The sequence below is a fragment of the Lissotriton helveticus genome, chromosome 10 (assembly GCF_964261635.1).
Source record: "Lissotriton helveticus chromosome 10, aLisHel1.1, whole genome shotgun sequence".
In the NCBI taxonomy this organism is placed as follows: Eukaryota; Metazoa; Chordata; class Amphibia; order Caudata; family Salamandridae; genus Lissotriton; species Lissotriton helveticus.
In genome coordinates this window covers 599,777,048-599,792,248 of record NC_136071.1, presented here as the reverse complement: position 1 = coordinate 599,792,248, position 15,201 = coordinate 599,777,048, and the positions used below count along the sequence as shown (strand labels likewise).

The following is a 15,201-nucleotide window of genomic DNA, read 5'->3' as shown; positions in this document are numbered from 1 at the left end:
TTAACTCGATAGCCATCTCCAACTGCCTTCATTTTAAGCCATGCTGTTCTGACAGCGCTTTAACCTGAGCTTTTGCCTTTAGTTTTCCGTAGCCCCACAGTCACGAAAAGAAAGAGACCAAGCTTCCGCCAAATCGTGAGAATCAGAGGCTTGCAATAAAACGTTGCATTAGAAAAATGCTTTTCATTTGAAAAGAACAGCAGGCGGGTGTACTTAGATGCTAGAACATGCATGCAAACAGTTTAGAACATAGGGAAATGAGTCAGCCCACTCAAACCACTGGCGCTCTTTGCATTGGCATAGCCAATAGGCCTCGCCTTTGGGGCCTTAGACATTATCCTGGGTACTACAATATCTACTGTTCTTTAACGTGTAAGCTTTGACACCGATATGAACATTATAGCCGTGGATTGAGAAGTACTTACAAAAGTGTTAATTTTGTATAACTGGCAGTCTGAACTTCTATCTGGAAATACTTTCAAACGCAATAATGAACTAGACTGAACTACAAAAGACACATAAGTGGCACATATATTATTAGTGATTATGTACTGTTAGACTTGTGGATCTTATGCAGAGATGCAGCGTGCAATACATATTTGCTCCTCCTAAAAAGCATAGCAAAACAAAAACGTAATGTTACTTTTAGCAAAGAGGTTCCAAAGTAGGTAAGCGGAGTTCTCTTTTCAAGTAATAAATTAGAGAGTTGTTAATTTGGACACGGAGCACAATTCGCCATTAACATAAAACACAACAGTCACTTCCTCAGGAAGAGAGAGTAGGCACACTCAAATGATAAACTCCCTACGTGTGGTCACAGACTATCTGCTTGCAGGCTTGATCCACATAAAGTCTAAGTGGTGGTACAAAAAACAGCCCCTGAATGGGAACACAGCACAGACTAAATACTTGTGGCCGCAGCCTGCGTGTGTGCACCCCCAAAACTCTTGCACAACAGTGTTCGGTGCCAAACCCATACGTAATCGGTGAGTAAATGCTTACCATAATCCAACAACCCGTGAGAAGGCACAAACCAGAACACGGCCTTGTGCTGGCACAAACAATGAAAAGTCGCATTGGAGGCAGAAACATCAAAATACCCTGTGAGTGGGTCCAAACCACAAGACAGACTTCAGTGTGGTAGAACACAAGCTGTGTGCTTCAGCACTAAGGAACGCACATTTTCATTTACCAAGTCAATGTGCCCATGTGTCACGTTGTACAAAGCAATTTAAAAACTATGCAAAGTAGGCATAAAGGACAGAGCCCATGCAGCACCTCTAGGGTTCCAACAAAGTCGCAGCTTGTAAAGAAGCACAAACTGGCTTTACATGGAAATCGAGCTGTAAAGCAACCTAGGGACAAACAATGGGCAAGCTGAATATCACGTGATCCTTCCATGCACAAGAAGTGTAATGTCTCCAAAATTATACATTTTACCAAGATTACCGCTAGGTCGTTCTCTCCGCATAGAAATGTGTACTGTGGGTGTTCCTTCAGTACAAATATCACCCTTCAGTACAAATCTCACAGAAGAGACTATTAATTTCCAGGTGGCAACACAAAAGCGCTGGAATAGCACATCGTTTTTAGGGCAAGTGCAGCCGATGACATCACATCATTCTTAGCACATGCAGCCCTGTACGATTTGTTGCCACCAGTGCAGCACTGTGCTTATCCAGTATTAGGGGTGTCTTTCATGGATTCACATGCCTGAATCATTCCCCGTCGTCGAGACGGGAGCCTCCGGTACATAAAAAAGTAATGTCCTATAGACATACATAGAGAAAATAGGCCTAAGGGCCTCCCCTTAGTAGCCTTTCTTAGTCCTTATGTAAAAAGGACCAAACTCTCCTAGTCAGCCAATCAGCTCCGACCTCCCTCTAGAACCTTCCTGGGAGGAGCCTCAGTCCCTCAGATTTTCTACCGCACGTTGTGCTAAGGGAGTCTCCTCTGAGCTCTGCTCAGATTCTGTGTTTTTTTCACTTAATTTGGCTTTTCTACTATGGATTATCTTCAAATACATTCTTTATCTTCAAATACTTTCTTTAAAGAAGGTTTAACAAGGGAAAGAACGGAAGAATTCTGTTTGGAGCCTGCACTTCTTGTTCCAAGAGGTGGCTCTGCTCGGTTCCTCACACTCACAGACCAAAGGCTACAAGGTATGTTGCTTTTTCAAGTGACTTTTGAAGGGTCGTGAACAGAGGCTGTTAATATGGTTAAGGCCAGAAAGGAGGTTATTTATTTTCTCCAGTTACTGCGATGTGGTGTTGCCCTCAAAGTCCAGGAGACCTCAATAGAGAATCTCCTCAGACTCATTCCTCAGGGTACCATCCTGAGAAGGCCCCAAAAAAGACCGCTCAGGGGTCTTCCGGGCGCAGTCCTTCAAGGATCTCCCCACTCTGTGGGAAAGGAGAGTAAAGGACTTGCTTTGGAGAAATATCGGACAAAATAAACGACGTATGAGCCGTCTATATCCCCTCCTCTGGTCATAGGATCGTTCAGAAAGGCGTCGTCTATACCTCCTGAGGTACAGCCTAAGAAGCCATCGATGTCTAAACCATCATCATTACAATGAGAGCGTCGGCGACGACGATAGCGTCGACGATGACGTCGACGACGAGACCATAGACGTCGACGGCGACACCGTCGACGATTGGAGCGTCGAGAGCGTCGACGACGAGGACATCGACGACGAGACCGTCGACGACACCATGGACGTCGACTTCGACACCGTCGACGTCGACGACGGCGAGGACCGTCGTCGACGGCTAGGACCGTCGTCGACGGCTAGGACCGTCGACGACGAGGACCGTCGACGACGACGAGGACCGTCGACGACGGCGAGGACCGTCGACGACGGCGAGGACCGTCGACGACGGCGAGGACCGTCGACGACGGCGAGGACCGTCGACGACGGCGAGGACCGGCGACGACGGCGAGGACCGGCGACGACGGCGAGGACCGGCGACGACGGCGAGGACCGGCGAGGACCGTCGACGGCGAGGACCGGCGAGGACCGTCGACGACGAGGACCGTCGACGGCGAGGACCGTCGACGTCAAGACCGTCGACGACGAGACCATCGACGTCGGCGACGCAACCATCGACGACAGCCTCTCGGAACGAAGGCCTGTCTACGGTATCAATGATGGCTTCGTCTACGAAGACTACTCGGCATGTCTACGGCCTGTCTACGGTATCGATGATGGCCTCATCTACGATGATGGCCTCATCTACAAAGGCGCATTTTCGTCGGCGCGTCTATGACAGCCTGTCTACGGCAGCCTGTCTACGGCGGCCTGTCTACAGCGTCTACAGGGCCTAGTCTACAGGGCCTAGTCTACGAGGACCTAGTCTACAATGGCCTAATCTATAGTCTACGATGGCCTAGTCTACTGGCCTACTCTATGGAGGCCTAATGATCGATGGCCTAGTCGTCTACGAAGGCCTAGTGCTCGATGGCCTAGTCTACGATGTCCTAGTCTACGACGGCCTAGTCTATGACGGCCTCGTCTACAAGGGCTAGTCTAAGGAGTCGACTGCTCGCCTACGACGCCCTGTCTACGGTATCGACGATAGCCTCATCTACGTAGGCTCATCTTCGAGGACTCGTCTACGGCGGCATAGTCATTGACGACATCGTCTATGACAGCCTGTCTGGTCGACCAGGGCCTTCTCTAAGATGGCCTAGCCTAAGATGGCCTCATCTACGCGGGCCTCGTCTACGTGGGCCTCGTCTACGATGGCCTAGTCTACGAGGGACTCGTCTACGATAGCCTCGTCTAGGATGGTCTAGTCTATGATGACCTCATCTACGACGGACTCAGCTACGAAGGCTAGTCTACGACGGCGTCGACGGCCTTGTCTACGAGTAGTCTACGACGGCCTCATCTATGACTGCTCGTCTACGACGGCATACTCTCTGACGGAGATCTTGTCGACGAACTCGTCAACGAAGGAGGAAATCCACCAAGTCTGTAATCTCTTTTAAGGGGGTATGGTCATCTATGACTGCGCGTCTACGATGGCATAGTCTATGACGGCAACCTCGTCGACGGATTCATCGACGAAGAAGGAACTCCACCACTTCTGGAATCTCTTCTAAGGTGGTATGGAGAGCTGCTCAACGTTTTAAGATCTCCATGACCTCTCAAGCACAGGCCTGCTTCTTGTACGTCTTCAAAGAACCCTAAAAGAAGGCAGTAAGGTCAATACGGGTTATCCATTACCTATAGTCAGAAGAGGTAAGGGTCCGGTAGTACCCCTCCTCTGTATCACTGGTGATCCCTCCGTTGGAGAAGAAGTATAAGGCGCCAGATACAGCACCGGCGTGCTTAACAGGAACTTTCTAAGCCGGACTCCGTAGTGCCACAGGCGGCCTAGAAAAACTCCGGGGATCCTTCGGCCCCGTTGTCACCTCCTCCTGATAAGGAGGGTCTAAGAGTGGACAACCTTACGAACAGGTTTTCCTCTGTGAACGTTCTAGCGCTCTTGGTACGCTAGCATGGAAAAATTGTGGGCACACTGGCCCCATACCAGCCGGAATTACCAGACTCATCCGAAGAGGAAGTTAGGTGGATTCCGCTAGAGGCGGTGCATTGGCGTTAAACCATAGACTGCGCGAGGAATATCGCTATGACAGGGTTCCGCAAGTGGCTGGACCAGCAGTCTTGCGGATCCAAGGAGGGCCCTTTCCGTCCTGAGGTGCAAACAACGTTTGTGGACAGGCCAGATGAGGGCCAGTCACTATTGGCACGAAAAGTTAACGAAACAGACAATGCGAGAGCTTTGGACACTCCTCAGTATATGAACCTGTCCTTTAGTACAAATGGAGGAAGAAGAAGGTCTTCCCTCAAAGGAAATTATCAATTCCAATCTTCCTGCTCTTCAGGCCAGAGTAGACCACAATGCCTTCAGTCGCCGACAATAGCAAAACAAGCACCCATCTTCTGAGAAATTGTCTTCTCATGGAACGGGCAGCGGAGATATCAAGATATACAGCTGCATCTACGTCTGGATTATGCTGTAGAAAGGAGCTATAGCGAGAGTTCCTCCTCCTCAAAGGAGCTATAGCGAGAGTACCTCCTCCTCATAAGGGAAAAGGGTTTTTTTGTTCCCGCTTCCTTTTTAAATCCAGAAAAAAGATAAGAGGAGGAGACCAACCTTGGGCTTCAGAGACTTCAACACCCTCCTAAAAGAGGCAGTTGTTTCGCATGGTAATCCATGAGGTCCAGCAAACAGGACGTTTACTTCCATATCCCACTTCACAGGAATCGCTAAAAGTACTTACGATTTGCAGTAGTGGGCAGACATTTACGGTTTCGCGTTCTGCCTTTCGAGCTCAAGTCTGCACCACACATATTCACGAAATACAGTTCCCTGGGAGCGACATAACTAGGACACCAAGTCTTTCGGTTTCTGAAGGACTGCCTGCTCAAGGCTTCATCCTTAAAAGACGTGTCCAGGTCTCCCAACGCCTGCTTTCAGTTTTCGATGCTTGGATCTCATCCTCAATCAGGAAAAATCGGTCCTGAAACCTTCTCACTACATCAGTTTCCTAGGTACATCAGTTTCCTAGGTATAACCCTGGCCACACGGTCAGCAAAGGTTTTCCCATCAGAGAGTGATAGTGTATCCTCCTGATTCCTCGCTCTCAACTACGAACGAGACCTCTACAAGAGGCGCTATCGAAGCAGTGGTTACAATCTACAGGGTCATCTTGCCACATAAAAGGGAATCCTCACATGGCCGGAGTCCTACAATGAGGAATATCCTCTCAAAAACTGTCTCAAGGCTTGTCACTCCTACTTCCGGCGGTTCCTCACGTCGTCACAAAATGCGGAAGGTAGTCTCCTATGGAGAAGACACTACATATCAATCTGCCTGAACTGCTGACGGTCTTCCTGGGCCTTTAAGCTTGCCTACCAAGAATAAGACGAACAATGGGCTCACCGATGCGTTCAGCAGGCAGAAACCATTGTAACAGGGAGCTGGACCAACAAATCATTGGCCACATCTTCTCCAGATAAAACACGCCGCAAATGGATCTAATTGCGACGTGAATGAAAGCCGAATGCCCACACTTCAGTAATTGGCTAGGGAATGCATCTCCAACCGCATGGCGCAATGTCTTTGCGTAGGCCTTTCCACCATTCCCGATGCTCCCATTGTCCTCAAGACAAGGTTGGTGGAGCCTTGTATTCTGATTTTAATAGCCCCAATTGGGCCGAGGCGACATTGGTTCACAGAACTCCACCACCTATCCCTGTAGCCGCCGATCCACCGGCGGCAGTATCTATCTCTGCTTACTATGATCGATAATGCAGTTCGACATCAGGGTCTGAAGTCTCTCTGGTTGGTCGCCTGATCCCTGAGTTCAGAGTTCCACAATCGGAATAATCCACAAGACTGAGTTCAGAGTTCCACAATCGGAATAATCCACAGGACTGTAGACATTCTTGCCAGAGCAAGTGCGGATAGCACATGAACATATTCCCGGAAAGGGAAGCGCTTTGTGTCTGCGGTGTCGACCGCAGAAATATGCTTTTCTCCACATCACTGGTGCAAATATTGCCTTATCTATCCATTACAGTACACTTAACAGTGCTATCTCGTTATAAAAGAATTCAAACGAGCCCATCGCTCTGGTCAAGCGGGTTGATTAAGCAAGTTCTGAAACGTTTATATAGATCTTTCCCGCCAGTAAGGATGTTGCCACCTCCTGGCATCTCAATGTGGTTCTTACCAAGCTCATGAAACATCCGTTCAACCAGTACACGGAGCTGACCCAAAGTATGTCTCGTGAAAAATCCCCACTAAGAGTCAGTGGGCTACAGGCGGTTTTCTATCCAGAAGAGTGAGCGAGCTCCAAGCTCTGTCCATTCAGGAACCATACATGCAGTTCAGGAATGCTAGCATGGTGCTGAGACCGAACCCAAAATTCATTCCAAAGGTGCCTTCAGACTTTCATCTCAATGAGCCAATAATCCTTCAAACTTTCTTTGCGAACCCTTCAACCGCAGCAGGAAGGGCTCTACATTCTTTAGATCTCAAAGATGTCTCAGGTTCTACATAGATAAGTCTAAGACTTTCAGAAACTCTTCACAACTGTTCGTGGCATACAGCAGACCAAGAATGGGCCTGTCCCTCACGAAACAAAGCATCTCAAGATGGATCTCATCAACGATTGCATTCTGCCATGACCAGGCCGGACGGCCTTTGACTGATCAGGTCACTGCACATTCCACCAGGGCGATGTCCACGTCAGCAGCACTCTTCGCGGGGGTGCCAATCTTGGACATTGGCAGAGCGGCGACCTGGAAGTCACCGCACACTTTCTCCAGCCACTACTGCCTGGATATCGAACTTCAGAAGGATATGGCAGTGGGTCAAGCGGTGCTTCGCCATCTCTTTCAGTGAGGTGAGCCTTCCTACATCCCGCCATCCAGGTATGCACATTCCTTGCTCTTGTGATACTATATGTGATGATATATGCATTGTCTAACATGACTGCAGAACTGATTTACATCACAAATGTGCATTTCTGATTGCTAACTATTCTGATTCAGGCATGTGAATCCATGAAAGACACCCCTAATACTGGATAAGAAATGCGTTACTTACCTGTAACAGCAGTTATCCAGTATTGGTGTCTTTCATGGATTCACATGCAACCCTCCCGCCTCCCCGGGAAGGGCTCACATCCCTCTCTGACAACATTACGCCTACCTAGCTGGGTGCGTACGAAAATCTGAGGGACTGAGGCTCCTCCCAGGAAGGTTCTAGAGGGAGGTCGGAGCTGATTGGCTGACTAGGAGAGTTTGGTCCTTTTTACATAAGGACTAAGAAAGGCTACTAAGGGGAGGCCCTTAGGCCTATTTTCTCTATGTATGTCTATAGGACATTACTTTTTTATGTACCGGAGGCTCCCGTCTCGACGACGGGGAATGATTCAGGCATGTGAATCCATGAAAGACACCAATACTGGATAACTGCTGTTACAGGTAAGTAACGCATTTCATCTTTATGCAGTACTGTGCTGCCTTTTTTGTTTTTTCCCCAACCTTGGTTCAAATGTTAGTCTTCCTTCCTCCTATTGAAAGTTGGATGGATGACCACCACATCCTAACCTCCCTGCAGGCAGGTTTTCGGGCAAGGGTTTCAACGATTGACCAGCTGTTCAGGCTCCAGCTGGTCTTCTGCAGGACCGTCACTATTGGGGATGGTAGCCTGTTCCTGATTTTTGTGGACCTCCGGTCCGCGTTTGACCTGGTCCAGAGGGATAAGCTATGGATCGTTCTCAAGGAGATGAGGGCCCCCAGTTTATCTGTGTGACCTTTTTAAGCGCCTGCATCAGGGCACATATGCCAGGGTTAGGTACGGGAGGGGAGGTGAGCTGTCTACCCCGTTTTCTGTCGAAAGGGGCGTGAGGCAGGGGTGCGTTTTAGCCCCCACCCTATTTTCCCTCTTTATTAATGGTTTGATTGCTTTTTGTTGGGTGCTAAATATCTCGACTCCCTGAGCCTAGCTGGTCGGAAAATACCGGCTCTGATGTTTGCTGATGATACCCTCCTACTGTCTAAAACAGTGGGGGGTATCCAGCGAACTCTAGAGGCTTTTTCTGGGTTTTGTAAGTTGAGGAATTTAGAAATCAACCTTACTAAAACTAAGTATATGGCTTTTAATATGAAATACCCTAATTGTCCCCATCCACACCTGGGGGGCAAGCCTTTGGACCGGGTGTCCACCTTTGAGTATCTAGGGGTCTCTATAAACGACAGAATGGACTGGGCCCCGCATATTACCAAAGCCAATCTTAAGCTCACACAATCCACGGGTGGCATCCTAAAAGTTTTTAATGAATCTTCTCTTAAATTGGTGGGTCCCCCTGTTGAAATGTATAAAGTCCAGGTGAGAGCCGGTGCGCTAGATGGTTCGGACATATGGGGGCATATTAATGTTGCGCCCCTTATTCACACCGAGAACAGCTTTTTGAGGCGCCTCTTAAGACTCCCCCAGAGCACTCCCCTTATTCCACTTAGGATAGATCTGGGTTTGGCCCCTTTACAGGACGTCGTTTCGAACCGTCCGCTGTTATATTGGAGACGCCTCTGGGCCACCCCGGAACTAGAGAGCTATAGGGAAGATCTATGGGATTTGCTAGATAGTAGGGGAGCTGAGACATTTTCCTGGCTCAATTACGTCCGGAAGCTTTCTCGGGCCATAGGCAGGGGAGATCTTTGGTCCTCACCCGAGGAGTCCAGTGCCTTGCTTCCTAGGAAAAATCTGAATGCGGCACTGAGAGGGTACGGTTCATCCCTTTTAATATCCAACTCTTCCTCGGGCAGGCTAACCAAAACCTTCCTAGAAATTAAGGCCCATCCTAAATTTGAGAGCTGGCTGGACGACATAAAGCCCCCTTTAGCCAGGAAATTATATGTCCAGTTCAGGCATGGTTCACTTCCCCTACGGGATATAACAGACAAATGGTTAAAACCCGCGTCCCCGATGTCTGGCATCTGCCCGGGGTGTTCGGGGGGTAAGGAGACAGCCCAGCACGTTTTACTTTTCTGCCCCTCGTACCATTGGCCGAGAGCCAGATGGATAGTACTACTCTGTCGGTCTAGGGGAATTAGGGATTACAGGGAGGCGTTTAGAATCCTCCAGACCGACACTGAATTTTTGACTGTACTTGGTACATCTAAATTTCTTTTATCTATGTGGATCATAAGGTGTGCTATTTTAAAACAGGCATCCCCACCAACCTTGCCCTAATTGGGCTGGTTGATCGGTAACCCTGTAGTCTTGAGATGCTTAGATTTTTGTACTTTCCAACTAAGATTTTAACCTGTATTTACTAAGATGCTATTCCTTCTTATGTGTTTTTAATGTTAATCTGATGATGAACATTTTTTTGCTGTATGTATTTTGTCTTTTTATGGTTTTTAACCGAAATAAAAGCTCTTTGACTGACTGACTGAAAGTGACCATACATTACACAGATGGAAATGGAGGGACAGATTACATGAATGACAGAGAGGCATTCCCAATCACAGTAGATGCCTCTGCCATTAACTCCAGATATTCCTGTGACCCAGACACCTTGGTAACAGGAACACTATAATAAATTAAGGTATTTGCATTTTAAAATACACATACAACCACTGGAATTATGCAATTCTGCATCCACTATTTTCTTCCTGTGTAATTATGGTATTACCCCTCACCACCTATTACTCCATCGAATGCATAAATTGCATAGTTGCCTCTAGTGTCTTGCCGCTTTTCTCAAAGAAGATACATTTTCCTGTCGAGTATGGGACCCAATTGATTGGCACCTCCCCATCAAGCCTTAGAAATGATTTGGTTTATTTTGTAAAATGATTGTAGCCACTAAATCTGTAACGATCTGGCAACCGGGGCCATTTCACAACTCTTAACTACTGTTTCCCATGCAAGTGACTCCAGATGCTCAATATGAGGGTTTTTACCCTGTGTAAAGGCCCCCTACCCCCAATAATGCACACTGATAATGATGTATTTTCAAGGGCTCTCCCAGTTGTCTTCCATATTGCAGCAGAGTGCTGATTTTTGGTGATGCGTCGCTATATAGCATAGCTCCATATCGGACAGTTCCAGACCTCTCTCTCTTTTCAAGGAATCCAATTGAACCCTGATCCTTTTGCTTGCATACCCAGAAGTAGACTATTCAGTTCTTTAAAGGTTGACCAAGAGAATGGGCACATGGGGATTTTGTACGGTATAAAAGCCCAATGGCAAGAACACCATATTCATGATTTTAACTCTACCCATGATAGAGACTGGTAGGATATTCAGAAATTAAATCAAAGTCCTTAGGCCCTGATGTAGACCCATTAGAAAAAAAAACACAATTCCATGGACAGACCTGTCCAATCTTAGACCTATATCCCTGCTACCATTCCTAGGAAAACTCACTGAAAAACATGTGAATCGCCACCTATCCATGTATATTGAACAGGCAGGAGGGCTGGATTACTCACAATCCGGCTTTAGGCCTAAACACAGCACAGAGTCAACCCTGATGTCAGTTACAGACGACCTACATATGTATCAGGATAGGGGCCACTCTGTCATCCTGGTACTACTAGACCTGTCGGCGGCATTAGACACTGTGTCACACAACATCTTGACAAGCCGACTGGAAAACATCGGTCTAGAGAACAAGGCTCTGACCTGCCTAAGGAGCTTCTTATCCAACCGCACCCAATGTGTCACCATGGGTGCATATCGATCGGTGGAGGTAGAGATTTCTAAAGGGGTGCCATAGGGCTCTTGTCTGAGCCCAACCCTTTTTAACATCTATGTGGCACCCCTGCTGGAATTATGCGAGCATATGGTTTCATCCCTGTGTCTTACGCGGATGACACACAGCTCCTTTTTCCCTTTAAATCTCTCACCACGAGATTAAAAACTCCTTTTCTCATGGCATGAGAGCAGTGGCTCAGTGGACAGCATCAAACTGTCTGCAGTGTAATGTAAGCAAGACGGAAGTTATGTTGTTCGGGGAGGCAAAGATCCTCTGGACCCCAGATTGGTGGCCACATGATCTGGGACCTGTCCCCGAACCTAAACAGATTGTAAAGAGCTTAGTAGTCCGCCTAGATCAGGAGCTTTCACTGAAACAACATAGCAATCATATTGTGGGCTCGTGCTTCCACGTAATTAGCCTGTTACGCAAAATCTTCCCTATACTCCCAGACGCCATCAGGAAAACATTGGTACAGGCCCTGGTCCTTAGCCGTATTGATTATTGTAACGGCTTGCTACTATCTGTAAACGAGGGAGTATTAGCCAAACTCCAAGTGATCCAGAACACTGCGGCTCGCCTGGTCTTAAACGCCCCCCCGCCCGAACTGCGTCCAAACCTCTTTTGGACAAACTGCACTGGCTGTCAGTCCGGCAGAGGACGAAGTTTAAGACATGTTGTCTAATTCACAAACGCTTAAACGGACTAGGTCCTGCATATCTGAAAAATAAATGTATACCCTACACCCCTGCACGTTCCCTTAGGTCAAGCAATCAATTCATATTATGCGTCCCCCGTGCAAAGAAGGCCAGGCACGGAGGCAGAGCTCTTCCTGTGGTTGGTCCATCTCTATGGAACAAGCTCCCTCTAGCTCTCAGACAGTGCTCAGAACATCTGCAGTTTAGAATGCAACTCAAAACCTTTTTGTTACAAAATTAATCAATTTTTCCTCTGGCTTCCCCTCTGACTGTGTTTTGCTGTGTTTCCTAGGGCGTAGAGATACTCCTCCGGGAGTCGATTCGAGCGCGATACAAACCCGCAAATAAAATAAAAATGTACCCTCCCTATATTTACCGTTTATCGGGCATGGAGTAAACGTCATGTTCATGCTTAGTGACATATGTCTACGTACATGTATTTGCTTTTTTTTGCCCCCCATTGACAGAAGACATTTCCTGCAATGGCAGCCAAACAGGTCCTGTTGGCTTTGCCAGTGGCTGTTTTCAGTTACTTAGTCACAACTGAGTAACACTAGGTGTTAGATCTTCAAATTTTCTGACATATTGATGTTTCCACCACATTACAGGTGCTTGACATTCCAGCATTTCTGCTGTTGGAAGGCCATTGACATAGCTCATGATATTGATACAGAGAGAATGTTGAGAAAGTGGTTCACAAAAAACAGACAACTTTTGCGCATACCCACAGGAAACAAGCATTTGCAATTTAAGGCTGCCTTTTCTTTACCTACCTTAAGAGCAGTATGCTAGCTTTTCTTGTCCTGCAAAAATAAATAATCACTTGTTAAAGTTAGAGAAGTATTGGTGCATGCAGGGGGTTGCTTCAACATCCTTTTCTTCTCTGGGAGACTTTAGCATTGAGTTTTGAATTGAGTTGTTTTCTCTCCAAATTATATTTTGTGAGCTGTACAGCCAAGGATAAAGCCTTGTTCAAACTGCAAACCAAATCGCTTCTTGCTGCTTCTTTCAGTGCGGTTCCATATCTGGGTAGCTCTTTATCCGTGCTTCATTTAGCATTCTAACGGATGAGTAATTGGTTTTGCAGCAAGTGTCCTCTTATTCATTATTTTCATGCTGTTGCAGATATTCGCAGCTAGGCTGCCTCTACTTGATTTAGTTACCTGGACAACTAATTCTACATTTTCCATATTTTTTGTATTATTGTGTTCTCATTTCTTTCACAGATGGGGTTGGCTGGTAATACTAGTCCATTTGGATCACCTTTTACCCAAGCCAGTGGGCAGCAGATCAGAGCTCCTGTTGTGAATCCCCAGTTACCAAACAAAGCGGTCATGACCAACAATTTGCCACCCTTTCCTGCAGACATTAAAACTACTTCAGTTACAAATGTGCCAAATTTGGTAAGTTACTGTATGCACTTCAGAAACATTTTCAGTCGTGCCTTTCTTTAGTATTACCTACTTGTTGAAACGTGTTTATTCTGGTGCTTCATGAAGATCTCAACGTCCTCTTGTGAAAACCTTAACACTCTGAGATATTGAGTGTGGAAAAGTGATCAGAATGTGGGGAGAAACTCCCCCTCACCCCCAGTATTCTTAGATCACTGGCTAAGAAGATACTCTTTAAGTGAAAGAAGTCGTGAAAAGATATGTTTTGCAGAGTATCACTAGTGGGGTATCTGCGTCACTAAGATTTGGTAGTAGTATTGCTGCTTTGTATTATTCCTCGAAATCTGATTCATTGGTACTTATGAGCTGACTCATAGGTTTGTATTTTATTGTGGAGATGAAGAAATTGCCTGACCAAAACGGTTGGTTGGACCGGGATATTAAAGTTTTTTAGTGGTTGCCTTTCGATACTTGTACAACCTCTGATAACTTTGGTCAGAGCTAGTAATTTCATATTATCTATCAGCTCTGATGCCGGTCTCTTGTCGAGCCCATTTAGCACATTTTAAAGTTGCGGATTGTCAGGAGTTTGGTCAAGGGTTTGAGGTGTATGAAAAGGTAGTAAATTGTATCCACAAATTTTAGGTTGCACAGTGATAGTCGTAAATGTAAATAATTTTGGTGAGAATCTGATTTGTGAGCCTTTTACAATTGTACGTTTCAATATATCCCTGGGTTTTTTGGGTGCTGTTAAGTACATCAGGATATATCAACATTACCAGGTAACATTGTTTCTGTTTTGTAGATTATGCTGAATCATATGGGGGTAAAGCCTTTGAAAGGTACAGGAAATCAGTTGTGCTTTAGTTATGTATGACTTTAGATGTTTATTAGATATTAGTCCACATACATCAACCTCTTCAGTCAAAATACACTTTATTCGATTTTAAAAAAATCATAAAAGGCAAATAAAATTGCAAAACAGGTAAAAAATCAACAATTCATTGATGTACAAGAACAGAAGTGAGCCCTAGTTAGCCTTTAAACATCGTATGTACATAAGGTAAAATCAATAAAAACAATACCATGATTAAAATAAAACATTCAGTGAAACTCGTTTGTTCCTATTTCTAAATGCTGCCGCTAAGAAACTTGCAACACTAAAGAAAATATGAGTGTTGCCCAGCATCTGGAGATACATTAGTGCGGGCCTGACTTGAATAAAGCCAGCCTCTCTCAAGACAGGTATCAAATATTTTTTCCTTGTGGTAGCATAAAACCCACAAAACATCATAAAATGCATGGAATCTTGATTAGAAAATTTGTCACAATCACAAGGGGGGGCATCTTCTGGCTTAGCCCAAGATTGGTAACAACCTTGTGAGTAATGAATCATATTAAACCTGAATTTTATCAATAAGAATCTGTGTAGAGGTTTGGTGACAATTTTAAGGTACATCAACCTTGTATTTCGGGATCGAGGTCGATTGTCCTCATTGTGAAGATTGATTTGAATTGCCTCAGGCTGATACTTGCCCTGAATTACATTACATTAGCATTCACCAGGTAGCAAAACCACTAGCCCACACATATCTTAAAATAGATTGTATGTCTATCAATTTAACTTCAGATACTACCATTCATTCCAGCCAATTTGGATAGGAATATTAAATTTAACTTCTGATACTACCATACATTCTCGCCAATTTGGAAAGGAATATAACCTTGATTAAGCATTTGACAAGTTTGTGTAAAAAATATTTTAAACATTGTAAATAAATCGCACAGATCTGTAAAATTCTGAATTTCTGCAATCTTAGTGT

The 15,201-nt window shown here is 45.9% G+C and overlaps 1 protein-coding gene across 1 annotated transcript in view; it reads left to right on the top strand.

The window, feature by feature from the left end:
• CREBBP (CREB binding lysine acetyltransferase) overlaps positions 1-15,201 on the top strand; it is a 1,783,742-nt gene that overhangs the window by 203,296 nt on the left and 1,565,245 nt on the right. The window contains exon 3 of the mRNA XM_078663125.1: positions 13,214-13,390. Coding sequence (XP_078519251.1) covers positions 13,214-13,390 — 177 coding nt within the window. The remainder of the gene's footprint in view (positions 1-13,213; positions 13,391-15,201) is intronic.